General features: G+C 39.2%; 2 protein-coding genes across 4 annotated transcripts in view; one reads left to right on the top strand and one right to left on the bottom strand.

Moving 5' to 3' along the window:
- Positions 1 to 602, bottom strand: part of mamdc2a (MAM domain containing 2a) — a 47,906-nt gene extending 47,304 nt beyond the window's left edge. For both annotated transcript variants that reach the window (XM_030725594.1, XM_030725595.1), the window contains exon 1: positions 132 to 602. In XM_030725594.1, the coding sequence (XP_030581454.1) occupies positions 132 to 171 (40 nt within the window). In that variant the 5' untranslated portion in view covers positions 172 to 602. The remainder of the gene's footprint in view (positions 1 to 131) is intronic.
- Positions 603 to 2,916: 2,314 nt separating this feature from the next.
- On the top strand, positions 2,917 to 18,285 carry ptar1 (protein prenyltransferase alpha subunit repeat containing 1). 2 transcript variants are annotated; one of them, XM_030725591.1, is made up of 7 exons: positions 2,917 to 3,038; positions 8,698 to 8,867; positions 10,188 to 10,254; positions 12,295 to 12,399; positions 14,107 to 14,353; positions 16,208 to 16,566; positions 17,331 to 18,285. In XM_030725591.1, exons 1-7 carry the CDS (start codon positions 2,953 to 2,955, stop codon positions 17,719 to 17,721), a joined length of 1,425 nt encoding a protein of 474 aa, XP_030581451.1. In that variant the 5' UTR covers positions 2,917 to 2,952; the 3' UTR covers positions 17,722 to 18,285. The 2 variants fall into 2 exon arrangements, with proteins under 2 accessions (XP_030581451.1, XP_030581452.1); XM_030725592.1 differs by lacking the exon at positions 12,295 to 12,399.
- Positions 18,286 to 18,521: the final 236 nt, after the last annotated feature.

Below are 18,521 nucleotides of genomic sequence, written 5' to 3'. Positions count from 1 at the left end.
TATGAACATTTATGGCCGTTTTTAACTTCTGTGTTTGCTTCAACTAAACCAGCTAACCAATATACATGCTATAAGAGCTCATCACGGAATGTAGGCGCAACATTCTACATAATGAAATGAATTATATCTACCATGGACAGCGAGGCAGAATCTGCTCATTGTATCCACCATAACGCTGAAGACTCCTCTTTTGCTGGTTTGTATTCCGTAAATTTCCTGAAGAACAACAGTGCAAGCCGATCTTTAAAGCCACTTGTTGTCTTTCACATGCTGTCACAATGTCAGCTGGAGAGGTGAAGTGTTTATCCAGATGAACGGCGGGAGAGAAGAAGCGGACCATATCACAGAAGCTCTCCGCCTCCTTCTCCGTCTATCCTCTATGAGACTAATGAGCTAGGGCTTGACCCAGATCTGTTTGGTGGTGCTGGTGGTGGAATGCGGTGGGAGAGGGGCTGTCCTCCTAAATCCTAACTTCACCAGGGACGGGAGAAGCGCGATAAAGTTATGAAAGATTAAAAACAAAAAATAAAAAAAATTCAGCATGAAAACCGCACACACTTTTCATTGTATATGACACACGGTTTCGTTTCTGCTCTTCTTCGTGGCTGCCTGACGGACTAACACCAGCACAAGCAAGAGTTGTCCACATACAGGTTCTACCACATATTTTGTACACTGCCTCCATCTGACAACAGAACTCTCTGCAGGTAAATGGGCTAAATCCGGACTGGAACAGACAGCGAACGCACCACCCTCGCTTAACCATAAATTCCGTTCAAGCGCAATTTATTGCGCACATGGGCGTTCACTCACTGCAGATGTGCTCCCGTGGAGTCCTCCAAATTCTGCGCCTGCCGAATGGCTTTTGTCCCTTAATAAATGAAATCATCACTAAACAAATACATTTTATATTTGCTTGAGCTATCTTTGTCTAACATTACAATTTGTTTGATAATCTGAAACATTAAGTGTGAAAAATATACAAATACAAAAAACTACAAAATCAGGAAGGGGGAAATTCTTTTTCACAGCAGTGTACAATTCTATTGTACTTGTTTAGAGGAGTCTTGCAAGATTGGGTGCTGATGAAGTGCAAGTTGGTTTGTGATGTAGCAATCACTCACCTGTTTCTTCTTCTGTCTTTCCAAGGTTTGTTCAGGCAAATGTGTACCTGGGGGTCTGAACACTATCACTAACACAAAACACTTTGGAAAGTGTTTTGGAGGGTTTTGTATGGGTATGGTTTTACAGTAGATATGGGGTTTATGGATATTGTTGGGTGATTGTTTTAATTATAAATGCTAATTTATAACTGATTGTGTATTTTAATTGCTTTTTAGGAAAGTGTGTGACACTCCTGTCAGATTTTTAGCAAGGTGTGGCTCATCAGCAGCTGGGTATAATAGGGGCTGCTAATTAACCAGTCTGTTGGCTTTGCCTCTTTACTTTGTCAGGGTTGTTGGAATGGGCCACACTTGTGGCACAAGACAGCTGAGTCAATTGTTGTATATTGAGCCTTGATAAATAAAATGACCAAATGTGGACTATAGTAAATCAAGTCTCTGCCTGCAATGATTAAAACCTTGCCGCTCATGGTCATTCTGCATCACAGGTGCCCGAGGCGAGCTTAAGGTCAGTTGCCGTGCTGCTGCTTGTTGCCTGGCTTGTAGCTCTATTCAAACATACAGCATATGTTCAATATTAAACCACTACATTAAGTCTTTTGTGTCATTCTACTTTGTATAGTAAGCAAGAAAACATTTTATTTGATTATGACTTAGTAATACAATAATAATACATTTTATTTGTAAGTGCTTTTATGATACCCAAGGACATTTTACAGGGGGATAAAAACAAAACAAATCACATAAAAGTACAAAACTAGAAACTAAATGGCCAAAGGAACTAAAGCAAGTACACTATCTTGAACAGGTAAGTTTTGAGTCGTGATTTGAAGACAGGAAGTGAGATAATATTGTGAATTTCTGGTGGAAGACAGTTCCACAGCTGTGTGTAGTCTGTGAGATGAGAGCGGAACCAGTCAAGAGGGGTGTGGGTGATGCCAGTAGAAGATAATCTATTGAGGAGGATGTTGTGGGAGATAGTGTCAAAGGCCGCACTCAGATAAAGGAGGATGAGGAGGGACAGTAGGCCAGAATCAGCTGCCATGAAAAGGTCATTTGTGATTTTGAGAAGAGCAGTTTCTGTGCTATAGTGGGGGCAGAAACCAGACTGGAATTGTTCATACAGACTGTTCTGATTTGAATAGGTGTGAAGCTGAATAGCAATGTTTTTTTATTTTGGAAATGAAAGGAAGGTTAGAGATGGGGTGAAGATTATTGTACTTGTCTGGATTAGAACCAGGCTTTTTCAGAAATGGGGAGACAGCTACAGCTGCAGTTTTGAAGAAAGTGGGAACAATTCCTCTCCTATAAACTTCGTTTAACTTCTCAAAACTTCTGAAATTCTCATCTATATGATAAATTTAACTGAAATTAAATTGTGTATATATATATATATATATATATATATATATATATATATATATATATATATATATATATATATATATATATATATATATATATATATATATATATATATATATATATAAACCTTAGAACATGCTATGAGGCTGAGAGAAGGCAACTGATCCAAAACCTTTGTAACATGAAAATGAAACTGGACTTTGATGATTTAATGATTTATTTCAAAAGTATTCAAGAAGTAAAGCCATCAGGTCATATTCATTTTTTTAAGACAAACTAATGTGTTTGGTAGGATTTGAGATTTGTTTTTTGTTTTTTTTGTTTTTTTTTTTTTTTTGGGGGGGGGGGGGTGTTGAGTCCCCACCAGTAGGTGGCGATAATTTTGCTGCTTGCCAACCGCCGAAATAAATTAACAAGAAGAGGAGGAAGAAGAAGAAAACGAAGGAAAGTCGGTGCCCTAAAAATGGCGGAATCGGAGGAGGAGGTAGACGTCTTGGTCCAGAGAGTTGTCAAAGACATCACTAATGCATTCAAGAAGAACCCCAGCATGTAAGTATAGCTGACTGTGAACAAACTAGATTGATTACGGCAGCTTCCCTTCCATCCAGTTGTCGCTATCCGGCGATAGCTTGAATCAGGATTTTAAACTGTGGGCGTGGACTATTACCTGGAAACGGAACTATCTCGAGGAAGTTTACATTTTAGCCACCTAGATTAGCTGTTTGTTTGTTCCGTGCAATACAGAGGTAAGACTTTCTTAGAGATTTCTTGGGGATTACTGTTTACTTAGACTTAAATAACCAAAACGGCGAGTTATTTCGCGAAGGTTGCCTTTGCGAGCTGCGAAATGCATTTCCAGTAGTTAGTTAATTCGCCGTTTAATTAACTGGTATGCTTAAAATGTTGTTATATGCTGGTACCCTGTGTTTCCATGTTATGCGATGCACGTGATTAGGTAAATAAACCTTTTACCTTTATACTGTTTATTAAGTGTAACTGTCTTAGAAAGCAAAGACCCCAACGGAGCCTTTTGAAAGATGTCGCCTAAACTCTCACAGTTTTAATTAAGGGGCCCAAGTCTACAAACTAGCTCATACAAAACATGCAGGGCACAAAAGATTGGTGACATTGTATTACGTGGCATGCATACCCTTTAGTAAACATAATAAATAACCCATTAGACAGTTGATACAAAGTGTTTTACAGCACAGAGGAAAACTGAGAAAACGGTTCAAAGAAAACAAAATGCCATAAAGGCAAAATCCAAAATAAAAGCAAATCAACATAATACAACTTTAATATAAAAGCAAATCAAAAACAATAACAAGAAGATACAGTAAACTTTAATGATCCCACGACAGGGAAATTTGCAAGTACAGAGAAGAACAGAATGAGAGTAGTAGTTAAGGATAAAATAAATAAAACAAAACAAAGTAAAATAAAATACAGCTATCAATGAGAAAAAAAACACTATACACTAGGGATGTTCCTGCCGACTTATTTCATAGTCAACTAAACAAGGAAAAAAATTAGACTAACCAACTAGTCGAAAACTAAGAAACACTCAGATATCAAATTCAATGTTATGCCTGTTTAATGGACAATGTCAAAAACTGGCTAAACAAAGGCATTTGACACCATTTTTTGCATTCTTCTAATATGAATCACACTTTAAATGGTGCCGAACTATGTGGCACAGCATATCACGCATTATTAACACTGCATGTTACACTCCAAACAACGAAGATTAAAAACATAAAATAAATTCATGTTAAATATATGAAAATGCGTTACTGGAAATTATGTTAATATGTGGTAGAACCTGTATGTGGACAACTCTTGCTTGTGCTGGTGTTTGTCCATCAGGCAGCCACGAAGAAGAGCAGAAATGAAACCGTGTGTCAATATGAGAAAATAACATCGGAAAAATGAATAAATTGCGGCTTAAAAGTGTCAAGCATTATGAACAATATTCTACAATTCATGACATGCATCAAAACAATACAATACAAACAACCATCCATTTTCTTCCACTTAACCGGGGGCCAGGTCACAGGGTCACATCCTGAGCAGTGGAGCCCAGACCTCCCTCTCCCCCAGCCTCCTCCTCCAGTTTACCCCGGGTTCAGACTTAAACGCCGAGTCTGTGTAGAGCTACGATGTAACCTACATAGGTGGCCGATGTTGTTGCTGCATTTATGCTTGTGCAGGTGCATTGTGTGTGTTAATTACCTTTCGGTCGTGTCCAGGTGTTTTACATGTGGTGCCGGCCGACAGAAACATAAAATGCTGGCACTTTTTCCCCTCCTGGTTCCTACTCTTTGCTGTGGTCAGTTTTTTTTTATGTTGTTTTTTAAAGTTTTTTTTTGCTTCTTTATACAAACTTGTGGGAAGTAGCCAGAAATGCAGGGAAGAAAGTGTGCTGTTCTGTGTTGAAATGAGTCAGTGGAGCCCACCCAACAGTCTTTCTTTCTCTCACATCTGTATGACAATAATTATTTGAATAAAATTGTAAGTATTTAATTACACTTTGTATCTCTGTGTTTAAGTGAATGGATAGTCTGTATTGGTCTTCACATCCACAGCTAAAATGATAGTAGTTGATCAGGTACTGTTTGTTTTCTTAGTTTATACATGCACATGTACCAGCTTGTAATAAAGAGAAGCAGGAGTATCAGAAACATTAATTCAGTTGTTACAAGGCCCAGACCAAATGATTCTGGCTCATAAAAAATGTGAATCCTGGTGCCTTGCCTACCTCTGAATCAGCTGTTGAAAATGGGATGAAACACACCAAAACCTAAATTAGCCATGATCGCGTGACGTGGATGTTTTGAACCATACTTCAGAGCAGTTTCTCGAAGCAGCTGCGCTTCATAAGCTTGACACACTGTCGCAACATCAGTATTGACCTAGTCTTAACACGAGATCTGTCGGGAGGGTGATTTTGACCCCCAACATACAACATTAGCTGCAATGGCAAAGAAGTAATTTCTTAAAGTTAATTGTCATCTAATTTTTCTACTAATATAAGTAAGATTTGACAAAATAAGTATTCAAGATCAGTTTCAGTGTTTTTTCCTTTTCACAAGTGATTTATATTATTTCAGAACAATAATATATAGTTTATAATCCACCAGTAAACAGAGGTGTGTCATCTACCAAGTAGAAGGTCAGTAGATTGGTCCCTGACTCCTCCAGTCTGCATGTCGAGGTATCTTTGCCCCTGATGCCTCCATTGAAGTGTGAGTATGTGTGGAGTGTTAGAAAGTAGTTTAGGCATTGATTAAATTGCTGTATAAATCTGTGTGTAATTAGGTGACTGAGACTTGTTGTAGAGAGTGCTGTGAGTACTTAAATGAGTAGAATAGTGCTGTATAAGTACCAGTCCATTTACAATCACATCTAAATATCTATTGCAGAAGATGAACATTATAGAAAAGATAAAAATGAATTTTGGATAACGTTATTAGTTACACTAAAATAAAGAAGGTATAAAAAACAGCGATCACTGTGAAACAGATTAAACAGGTCATTGCCTAGATTTTAAAATTGACCACACAATTTGCTGCAACAAAATAATTACTGTAAAAGTAGAAGAGTGACAGTTTTTCATCTTGTCCTCATCTTCCTCCTCTTCACCAGGATCTGCAGCCTGCTCTGCGCAGCCAGCAACCTGCCCAGTTCTCCATGCATCCAAACATAGACTCAGCCCTCGTTCAGTGTCCCATCACCAACCTATTCTGCCCTGCATTAATTAGTCATCTGTTATCTAACTACAGTCCCCTATATACAGTATATCTGTTAGTCACATGCTAGCCCTAGCTCATGATATAGCAGTTTTCATATTAAAATATGTGTAAACAATATATGTTTAGGAAGCAGACATGCTGTGAATGCTGAGCACAGCATTTTACAGTACTGTGCAGAAGTCTTGAGTCACCCCTCAATTCTTTGTATTTTGCTAGAGTGGGAAATGGGTGCAGCAATTTATTGAAATGTGTGTGTGCATGCATGGAAATACAGTATGGAAGGCAAAAACAGAGTTTGTCAATATTTGGTATGAACACCTTTATTCTTCAACACAGTCTGAATTCTCTTTGACAAACCTTCTTCTGATCTCTTTAAGTAGTCTTCAGGAATAGTTCTCTCTGAAGGACAGCCCAAAACTCCTCTTTGGATGTTGGCTGCCTTTTGTTCCACTTTCTGTCAAGGTCCCGGCTCTGGAAAGGCTGGTCCATGACTGATAGTGTTACATTGTGTGTTTTCTGTCAGGTATGGCTTTACTACATTGGCAGTGTGTTTGGAGTCCTTGTCATAGGGAAAAAGGAAGCCATTGCCAATTAGACGCTTTCCAGATGGCATTGCATGGTGGACCAAAATCTGACAGTACTTTTCTGCATTCGTAGTTCGCTTAATGTAGACAAGATCCCCAATAGCACTGGCTGAAATGCAGCCCCAAACCGTGACAGAGCTTCCACCGTGTTTTACAGATAGTTGTAGAAACTCACTGCTGTACTTCTCCTGAGCTTCTGACATACTGACAGTTTGAACCAACATTTTCAAATGTGGTTCATCATTCCATAAGACTTTATGTCACTCATTTTCAGCCCAGTTTTTGTGTAATTTTGCATACTTCAGTTTTTACTCTGTGTTTCCATTTCTTAACAATAGCTTCTTGTGATCACAAGGCTTTGGTGAATAGATGCATCAACTGAAGGGGCAAATGTCATCCAGTGTGAGGTCTATGCTGCATTTTTTTTCCTTATTTCTTAAGGATAGGACTTCAGATATTATTCATCTGCTGTGGAGATTTATTTATTTATTTTGGCCTTTTCATGGCTTTTTTCAACAGTTTGTAGTGAAGAGAGACAAGAAACCGGGAGGAGAGATGGGGAAGACGCGGTAGATAGCGACCAGCTGGGACTCGAACCAGCGCTGTCAACACTAAACATGATCGCCTGCTCATGCCCTGAGCCGCCCTGTAGATATTTCTTATAGGCCTTCTACTACTTCTTTCGCTATTCACTTCTCCAGTTTCCTCAAAAATTTTTTTGTAAAGACGCACTGCACTCCATGCTGAGATATGCAAAGTTTTCAGCTAAGAGCACTTTGTGAATCACCTTGTTGGTCTGTACTTGTTAAACTGTTATTTTTGCTATTTTTTATACGTTCAACTGAAGAAATGGGAAAAAATGTATTTATGCAACAGGCTGCTAATTTGGGTCTTTGCTAAGTTGTCTGTTTAGACATAACACTGGTTCATTCTTTTGGTTAGGTGGTTATGTTTGAATGATTAATAGTTCAGTATTAAGTGGTGTAACAAACAAAAAAACATTCCTCTGAAAACTATGGGCTATTTGCTTTTTATCTTTATTTTTATGGTTATTTGAATCTCTTCATCTTGGCCGTTTGTGATTTGTGTTTTCACTGTTCCTGTGTGGGTTTCCTCTGGGTTCTCCAGCTTCCTTCAGCAGACCAAAGGCATGGTTGTTAGGTTAACTTGTAATTCTAAGGGGTGGTGATTGATAGCTATAAGTGTGAATGCAAGGTAGATAAGGAGCTAGACAGCTAAATATTGCTGCGATCATTCATCTGCACCAGAAATATTGGGTCAGTTAAACTAAAGTTAACTCTCTCTGAATGGCGGGACATTGATAATAAGTAAGATGTAGAAGTAAGACAGATGATAGTCATGCAGTTCAGCATGTTTCTGCAGTACTTTGATCTAGAAAATGAGCAGTTGTTTTTATGCTGTTTCAGACAAAACTTGCACTCTTATCAAAGTAGTGCATAACAATACTCCACACAGGTACATGGACATTAATCTGCAAGGGAAGAAGACTGCTGGTCCCACTGCTAACCTTAGCCATACTCTGCAGTCATTTATGCAAGCTGCAAAACTGCACTTGTTTCAGTTTTTACTATTTTGTTGTTGAAGAATGGGATTAATGGCTCTTAAATACATATGCAATATTTATAGGTCACTGTTTTATCTCCATTACATTGTGCTTGATTTTAATGCTTGACCTTTTTTTTTTTTTTTAAACATATTTTTCTTTTTAAATGACTTCTAACACTTACAAGGCCCATACCTAGTTAAAATGGCCTCAGCTTTTGATCAAATTCAAAATGTTTCAGAGAATATGATTATAACACAAAGTAAACTGCATGTTTTCACTTTCATTGTCACTCTCTGCTCCTTCAGTGATGAGATTGGTGTGATTCCGTGTCCAGAGCCCCGCTACAACCGCAGTCCCATTGTGCTGGTGGAGAACAAACTTGGTGTTGAAAGCTGGTGTGTTAAATTCCTGCTGCCATATGTCCACAACAAGCTGCTGCTATACCGCCAACGCAAACACTGGCTAGACAGAGAAGGTAACTCAGTATTTCTTTCAAATAAAATCAATCCTGCTGGATGAGTAAATATATTTTGCAGTCTGTTTTTGGACTTTAACAAATTATTTAACTATGTATCTGAAGCATGATAAATGCAGACCATATGAAAGAAGGGCTAGGATGCAAGTGCTTTCTGTCTACTCGTTTTCCTTCATCCCCACTCTACATGTCACCTGGTATACGTTTGTACAGTGTACAGTAACTGTTGCACATATAAATGCACACAGAAGCCTCACCGTGACAGTAAATATGAATTAACCATTTTTTGTACACCCTACTCTCCATACTTCTTTGACCATTACCGTATTTTTCGGACTATAAGTCGCTCCGGAGTATAAGTCGCACCAGCCAAAAAATGCATAATAAAGAAGAAAAAAACATATATAAGTCGCACTGGACTATAAGTCACATTTTTTTGGGTGGGGGGGGGGGGTATTTGCTAGAATCCGAGACCCAGAGCAGAAATTCCATCTTGAAAGGCAATTTAAAATAATAATGGATTAAAGAACAGGACGAACACGGTTACGCCTACGTTATGCTAACGTAACACATTCAGCTACATTACGCACAACGAACAGAGTATGTGTTTGGTATGTTAACGTAACATTAACAGTTATTCAGATAACCATAGCATAAGGAACATACTAACAAGTTAACCAAACCATCAATCCATTGAATTCTTCATCCTCTGTGTCACTTCTAAACAACTCCGCACACTCCGTAGGTAGACGAAGCGCCGCTTCCTCTTCTGTGTCGCTTTCGTTAGACTCGTCGTCAGCTGCAATTCCAATTATTCCGGCCTTTCTGAATCCCAACAGGATGGTTTCAGTTGTCACTGAAGCCCATGTTTTCTTGATCCATCCAATGACTTCCAGGAAAGTTGGGTGGTGCATTCTCCCAGTTGCCGTTAAGCTGTGCTCTCCATCCATCATCCACTGCGCTCACAGGTTACGCAAGACTGCCTTAAAGCTGCAGTTCACGGAGATGTCAAGTGGCTGGAGTATTTTGGTTCATGTGTTATAAATTTCACATATAAGTCGCTCCGGAGTATAGGTCGCACCCCCAGCCAAACTATGAAAAAAAGTGCGACTTATAGTCCGGAAAATACGGTATATGGTTATATTGACTCAAGAGCTTGAAAAAAGGCAACTGCACTTCTTTAAAAAGGGGAGGGGGGCAATTTCAAGCTCTTGAGACTGTCATGACCTGAATGACTGAAAATCTACATATAGTTATATTATTGTCATAAGTAAAAAACTAAGTGAAGCTAAAATTCTGTTTGTGTTTCCCCCCCCCCAGCTTTAGTGGATATTACCTGCACTCTATTGCTGCTTAACCCAGACTTCACGACCGCATGGAATGTCAGGTATAGGAATGCTGTAACACAAGAACAATAATTTTTGCTTTTATAAATGTCATCTGAAAGTTTGATATCTTTTTACTGAAATAGACAAAATGCATTATAGTGAGACTTGTGCTTTTCCAGCAAACAAGGGAACATTCACTGCACCCTTTCAGAGGACATTCCCCAACCATGGATCTAGGATCGTTTTCTTGACATCAGGGGAACATTTGCTTTTGGTAAAAGTGACAGTTCAGGAGACATTCAGCAAATGTTTTCCAGACCCTGAGTCCTCTTTGGTGGCTACTTGTTGTGCTGCTCTTTTTCACTCGCATCACTAGCTTCATCTGTTGCTGTTCTCAGGAAGTTTAATTGTGTTTACTGGTATTATTACAAGCTCAGTAAGATCATTTGCGGTGTTTCCACTAGTACCTCCTCGGCGCGGGTCGACTCGACACGACTTGCCACAGTCTTGTTTTGTTTTTATTACAATTGAGTACCACATTAATGCAGGTGAAGTCGATATAACAACGCAGGCAGTAGACTCTTCATGTAATTTGCATGGGACTCAAAACCCAACACAACAGTAGATGAGATAGAGGCAAGCTAACGGTAGCTAATGCCAGTTTACTATCATCATTGTGCATAAAGTCCCCCGTACAATGTTTTAATGGATGAAGGTTATCATTGTTAAGTATTAAAATATGTATGCAGTGTACACGTTTCAGATGGCTCTCTTGTTGCAAAACTACCGCTGCAAACCGTCGCTCTCATGACTCAGCTAGTGAAGACACTCCCTGGCCAATCAGTGACATACTGTTCTTCAACGTCACATTTTCAGATCGCTTGGAACACCAGCTGAGTGGGCACAAAAAAATTACCTGGTAACAGGACCTAATGGAAAAGCCTACAAACTGTGCTGAGTTGAATCGAGCTGTGCTGAGTAGGGACTAGTGGAAAAGCGGCATTAGTTACACAGTTGTACCACCTGGCTGTGGCTTGGGTGGAAGAGCGGGTCCTCTAACAGTCGGGAGGTCAATGAATCTATCCCCGACTCTTCTGGTCTCCATGCCGAAGTCTCCTTGCTGAACCCCAAGTTGTCCCATGCTTCCATGTGTTTCGATGTTAGCAAGCACTTAGGGATAGGTAACTGCTGTATATGAAAGTGTGTATAATTGGGTGAATGAGACTTGTAGTAGAAAGTGCTTAGTGTTCAACTGAGGTACTATATAAGTACTAGTCCAATTACCAATTTACTGTGGTAATAATGGCAATTAGTAAAGGTGATCCAAATTTAATAAAATATTGGTTAAAAATAATACCAATACATATACGTCCAGTTGCTGGTTCCCATCAGCGATAAAGCCCTGTAAAAAAAGTACATCTTCCCCTGATGTTTCCCCAATCATTGCATGACAATTTTATTCAGCTTAATAACAGGACATGGTGACTTTTAATTGTACATACTGTGGCAAGACCTTCAAGGATAAGATAAACTGAGACTTGGAAGTTAGTCTGGCACTTTCTAATGTATTTATTGATTTATTAAATTGTCTATTATTTGCTTTAGCCACTACTTATTAATGAATTTCCTGGAGTTTACATTTAAACATTTGTCATTTTATTCATTGGGTAAAAAATAAAACCCCAACAACATACGTGTATATATCTGGCCAATGGATATAGGGCCACTTACTAACATCTTCCACTCACCCTGTGGTAATGGCACTGGGAAGTTGGTTGCTGGTCATCAAATTTAATTTGCGCAGATAGTCTTTGCGATCTTCCTTCATGTAGCTTGACAAGCCATACTGCCATACTTCCGTCTTCAAAATGTGTGCTCATTCTTACCTACATTATCAATGTTCACAGACTGTAAAGGGGTCTGTTGATTAGTATCTTTGTGTCATTCATTCATTCTTATGTATGCATACATACATAGTTTGTGTCAAGTTAAATCTGTGGGGAGAAGAGTGATTCTTCATAATTTTTTAGGCCAAATCGGCCACCACTACTGTGGACATGTGTACGATTACAGCTCAGCATGGGTCATTGTTATTACAGGAAGGAGTTACTGCAGTGTGGAGTTCTTAACCCAGAGAAGGACCTCTACCTAGGCAAGCTAGCCCTAACCAAATTCCCCAAAAGCCCAGAGACATGGATACATCGGTAAGGCCAAATTGCTTCTGTAAGGACTATGTTCTAACCTGCTTTTTGTGAAACAATTTGTTTTAAGAGTAATGGAATTCCTTGTTCGGGATTTTTTTCCCCCAGAATTTTCCTGTTTCCCCACACATAGACTTTATTTGGGTGGGCTGCCTAGTCATTCAAACACTTACCCAGTTATGTTTGGCAACTCATTTAGCCTCTCTTTTTTTCTATTTTTTTTTTTCTGAGAACATTGCAATTTGTGATCAGTTCACCAATGCACAATCCCCTCACTCAGAAACACAGGTAGAAAATGACTATTAGATGTAATTCGGGGTACCATCTTGAATCAAGGTGCTGTAACCATATGCCTGCCAGAACCCTGTAATACAAAAAAGGATTGGGGCTTATGGAGGTAACTTCAGAGTTAACCCTGGCTTTTCAGCATTAGGAAAACAACTCATAGTGCCACCTGAAATCATTGCCTACTGATTATGTCACCATTCCTGGATGATCCCTTAGACCTCAGTGGACAGATTTAAGATTGCTTAAAGTTTAAGAGGAAAAAAACACTTTCCCAGGTGACCATCATTTACATATATTCTTAGAGACAACTTTATTTATTTATTTCCCCCCTGTTTGCTGCAAACAATTTTAGAACAATTTTATTGTTTTATAAGTGTGGATATGTGATCCTAAAACACAGCTAATTGTACTTGTGGTACTTAGGATACATTTTTCACATAGACTAAAGCTACACTGGAATTTTTAATATTTATTCTTTACAGGGCTGCAATTATAATTTTTCTGTGCCTTTTATCATAGAGCTGTGATACTAAGAAGTCTGTTAACTTACAGAGTCAGCGTTTTTTCCAGCTTTCCTTCCTGGCTTTAAATAAGCTCAATTTAATTACTATAGCAAGACTTTTCCAGTGTTACTAAACTGACCAAAGCACTTAAAACATGCACACACTGATACAGCACTTTTAATACTATGTTAATATATAGTATTTTCCTGTTACAGACACTTATATGCTTGATTTATCTGCAGGACTGTGTTCTGTGTATCTTTTTTTTTGTCTCATATTGTAATTTTGTCCTTTTTTTGCTGGTAGACTTATCCATGTATGTGATTGGTCAGATGCTGCCTCCCTTTGATCTGTAACTAGATTGATAAACTTCAGGATACGTTGATAACACAAATTGATAACCAGCTTCCACTGTTTGCTTAGCCTGATTGTCGATGTTAGTGAAGCCAGATAACGCAAAGATATTCACATGGTTTGTTCAAAAAGTGGTTTATTTTGAAAAGCCCACTCAATCACTCAATTTTTGATTCTTTGTCCAAAACTTTATTTTATGAATGAAATCGCAAATTGGTCATGATAGTCGAGAGTTTTGTCTTTCACCATTCAGTTAAACTCTTCCATACTAGTCCCTGTGTAGACCACCAGAGGGACTATTTTGGTTCCAGGAGCTGAGGGGAAACTAAATTCAGACCCTGTTAATGTAAACAGTGGAGTCACTGGATTTCTGAAATCATTCATGGATGGAAAAACATTTTTTAGATCAATATTTTCCATAAGAAACAACAATGTTTGAAGGCTCATAACAAGCATTGATGATGACATGGGATGCTGTTCTTCTAAGTATTTTCCTCATATAAAACAGGAACTGTGTACAGGGTTAATGAACATGTGTAACTTAGCAGTCAGCGTCTTCCTACAGACGCTGGGTGCTGCAGCAGGTTGTCAATCAGTTCCCTACTTTGGACCACAATAAGAATCAGCACCAACAGGCTGAAGCAGTGCAAGGTGATCTGGAGAGGAACCAACAGCTTAGTGACCACTTGGCCAGGACACTCCACCAAGAGATGAAGGTGTGTTCTGATGCGGCGGGCCGCTATCCCAGCAACTACAATGCCTGGTCACACCGCATCTGGGTGCTGCAGCTCATGGCCAAGGGCAATATCAAGGTAGCATTTAAGTTATTCAGTGTCTTTAAGTATGATTTTCTTGAATAGTAATGTCTGTGTAGGTTCTCAGTCATCCAGGTCATAGTAGTCTCTGGAGGTTGAACAAAGGGCGGCTGGACTTCTTTTTGCTTCATGGAGACATTTCTCCTCTCGTCTGAAAGTCTTCTTCAGTTCTCAAACCTTAGGGAGGGAGCTTAGGACAGCATTGTAAGCATTGTCACCAACTTTTCCCCGCTTACAATGCTGTCCCCAGGCGCCTCAACCCCCACCCCCCACTGATTGTAATGACCGACGCCTCCTTTCACACCTTGGCGCATGTGATTATGCACATGAGCAATAGTGGGTCGCAACCACCTTCAGGAGACTACACCCACTGGGGTTTAAATACCTGGGTCTCTCCACCATTTGAGAACTAAAGAAGCCTTTTGGATTAGAGGTGAAACGTCTTCAAAAAACAAAAAGAAGTCCAGTTGGCCTTTTTTCAAGCTCCAGAGACCTTGAATAGTATGAAATTATAAAAGACTCAAAAATTTCTTGCCTAATAATGCCTATTCTGCCTGTTTTGGTGTCTGGTGGTATGAAAGTGATATGAAGGTGAGATAATGTACATAAGTTGTCCCAACCAATGTTAAACAGAATATGAAATGTACTAATTACTGGCTTACCTACTTGGATTAGAAAATGAAATTACTCAGAATTTTCACAGTGAATTTCAAATAGTGCTTCTGCTTGAAATCCACCAATTGACATATTCATTAAATGACACCAGTAAATGGAAAACCTTTAATTTACCTGGACAGGCAAATTTGTCCATTGTACAGTTCAAGTTGCAAAATGCCAAGATCAGGATATAAAAAAACTCAAAAATTCCAAGCCACTTCCTTTGTATAACTATACAACTTAGAGAGTTTGTGGTTCTTTACAAACAGGTGGGGTGATGTGTTTTAACACCACAGTATAAACACAATTTTTGATCTGTATTTAAATTAATTCTCAGTTGGTCATTAAGGTGTTCCTGTATTATGCATTACGGGGTTATTAATGACCCCATAATGCATAACACAGGCATTGTAGTCAGTGATTTTTTTTACAGTATGATTATTTTTTTTTAAATTCACTGACAGTCATTTAAAAAAAAAAAAAAAAAAAAGCAAAGAAGAAATTACACAACCTTGCATGAATGTTTGGTGTCATTGTCATATTTAAAATATTAAGTAGTTGTTGTTGAGACAGAGCTATAGAACAATCATTCAAGGCTCCCCACGTTCAGGTTAGCTTCTCAACAGCACCCCTTTGATCTTTCATCAGTCTTCCTCACCTTGAACATAAGATGATGCATCTGAAGGTGTTTACCCTAAATAATACATTTAAAATCTGAAACACAATTATTCTGTTCGTATTCTTCATATTCTGTACTCTATAAATAAGTTTGTTCCTCTCCTAATTCTGATGTGAAAGATATACATTTACGTGAAAGAAAGAAAGAAAGAAAGAGAATAATTATAGTTCCTAACTTTGACTGCATTTGTGACATTTTGACCATAAATCAATGTCAAAAATAAGAACTTGTGGGTGCCAGGTTAGCTCACGGTGTGAGCAGGCAGCCATGTGCCTTAGGGCTGACAGTGGCCTGTGGCCCTTTGCTGTATATCTTCCCCCTCCGTCTACTTTTCTGTCTACTCTTCACTGTCACACTGTCCAATAAAGGCAGAAAGGCCAAAAAAAAAAATAATAATAACCCAAACAAAACTTGATTTGGGTTTGGTAAAAATTATAACCTCTCATGTATGGTAGTTTGTCAATATTAGGTTTCTGCTCCTCCACAAGCATTTTTGTTGCCATGATTCCTGGCAGGTTTTCCATGATGAGCTGTCGTCTATGCGCCTGTGGGTGTCAATGCATGTGTCTGACCACAGTGGCTTCCACTACCGCCAGTTCCTGCTCAAGGAGCTAATCAGTGAGATCTGCCAGGCTCCTGCTCACACCACCACCAGCGGTTCATCTCAGCATGGCACCAACACAGTCCCCAAGAGCAGTCCCTGCCATCACAGCCACACTGAAAATGATGGAGAGCCTTTAGGACAAGAGACAGATGGTGAGGAAGAGGGACAACTAAACTTCTCTACAGTCCTTCAGCTCTTCCACCAGGAGATGGAACTTTGCTCGGATCTGATTGAGTCCTTCCCTGGGCATGAAACACTCTGGAGTCACAGGTGAGGTCAAAGACATCAGCAAAATGGTCCTTTTACAGTGACTTTATTACAAAGCTTCTCTCCAAAACACAAACAACCGTCACACTTTAAAAAAAAAAAAAATCTCCTGCTGCCAAAGAGTTCTTACTTGTTGCTCCTCTTTTTTTGCTTTGTAAGATATATGTTACTGATTTCTGTAAAGCTGATCTGTGGCCATCTATAGAAAGCAAAGATTTTTCAGTGTAAAACTATGTATGTTTAAGTAATAAGTATACCTATGAGGATTCAGTTACAGCAGCTTCCAACAAGTGTGAAAACAAGATAATCAAGGTAAAACAGTTATTTCATTTGCATTCATTTTATAGTGGTTCTCTCATCTTGTCTTTATTATATTATGGTGCACTTTCCCACTCCCTAAAGCTCTAAACTAACACTCCCAGACAGTCTGTGGCTGGTTAAATTAATCTCTTTAAGATTTGATTCTCAAGTACAGTGCATTGTTGATTGCAAACAAACATTATTTGTGAGAACCAATTTAAGAAAAAAGAAATCCACTTTTACTGTGAGAAATTCCAGCCTGTTTCCAATCTGGTTAAACAATTTGAAATGTTTTTTTTTTTTTAATTAATATGTTTACAGATTTTTAGGATGTTTAGCCCAGTCCATATAAAAGTTTATTCATAACTTCTTCAAAAGTGTATGCATACACTTTGCATATTATACTGATATTGTCCTTTTGTGTACTATAGCTCAATAATAATGTTAAATGTTTACACCCCTCCCAGGCGGCATGTCTTTTACTTGTGGCACCAATGGAGGAGGGAGCACCAGCACCAGCATCACTGCAGCAGAAGATCAGACTGTAAATTAATCCATCTCACTGACATACATCCAGATGTGCCAGAGATGAGCTCTCAAAGCTGTGCAAGCCAGAGCAACGATGTGAATGGACAGAAGCATACTAGTGAGCCTATGGAAGTAGATGGAGTATTCTTGCCAGACCCACATGACAGTAAGCGGCTGAAGAGAGGCATCCTGCTGCCTTGTCCACCCACCCTGTCAACGGAGCTCAGCTTTGTAAGCAGTGTTCTGGACAGCTGCTGTAACACCGAGCAGAGATGCTTTGCCGTGGCATACAAGAAGTGGTTAGATACGGTCATTGGCCTGCAGTCTTGAGAGAGAGAGAAAAGATAGCCCTGTTCTTTCTCAACACTGAAGCAGCCGATAAACAAAGATTTAGGATCAGTTTGCCTGCCTACAGTGCTGACTTAAATTACTAGTACTTCAAATGCAGTGATTAATTTAGAAACCAGTCATTGGGCAGCCTGCTTGCAATCCTGTTTTCCTAACAATTACAAAGAGAGGGCTGGATGTGCTTCCTCAAAAACATCTGGACTCTCTTCAGCTTTGTCTGAGCCAGTATCCCTTCAGAATGGAAATCAGCTCACACAGAGCCTGTTGGCTCACTCTAATCCTGTTTCTCTGGATTCTCTTGTTATCGTCACATGTCTCAATACCTCAGGTCAAATTTCCACTGTTTGTTTGTATGTGTGTTTGTTTGTTTTTCAGCCAACTTTTGGAATAGAAAAAATGTCCAATATCATATAAATGGATTACACAATATATAATAAAATGGGGGCAGCACAGTCACCCAGTGGTTAGCACTGTTGTTTCACAGCAAGAAGGTCAGCACCAGGACCTTTCTGTGTGAAGTTTGCATGTTCTGTGTTTGTGTTTGTTTTCTCCAGGTACTCTGGTTTCCTCCCACAGTGCTGCTAGTGGGGTTAGGTTAATTGGAGATTCTAAATTAGTTGTAGGAGGGTGTCTGTCTCTGTGTTAGCCCTGTGACAGGTTGGCCACCTATCCAGGGTGTACCCTGCCTCTCTCCCAATGACAGCTAGGATATGCGTCCAGCCCCCACTCAACCCTGAAAAGGATAAGTGGAAGAAAATGGATATATAGTAAAATAGAAATTC

The sequence above is a fragment of the Archocentrus centrarchus genome, unplaced genomic scaffold (genome assembly GCF_007364275.1).
Source record: "Archocentrus centrarchus isolate MPI-CPG fArcCen1 unplaced genomic scaffold, fArcCen1 scaffold_63_ctg1, whole genome shotgun sequence".
Classification (NCBI taxonomy): Eukaryota; Metazoa; Chordata; class Actinopteri; order Cichliformes; family Cichlidae; genus Archocentrus; species Archocentrus centrarchus.
This window is presented reverse-complemented; position numbering and strand designations above follow the sequence as displayed.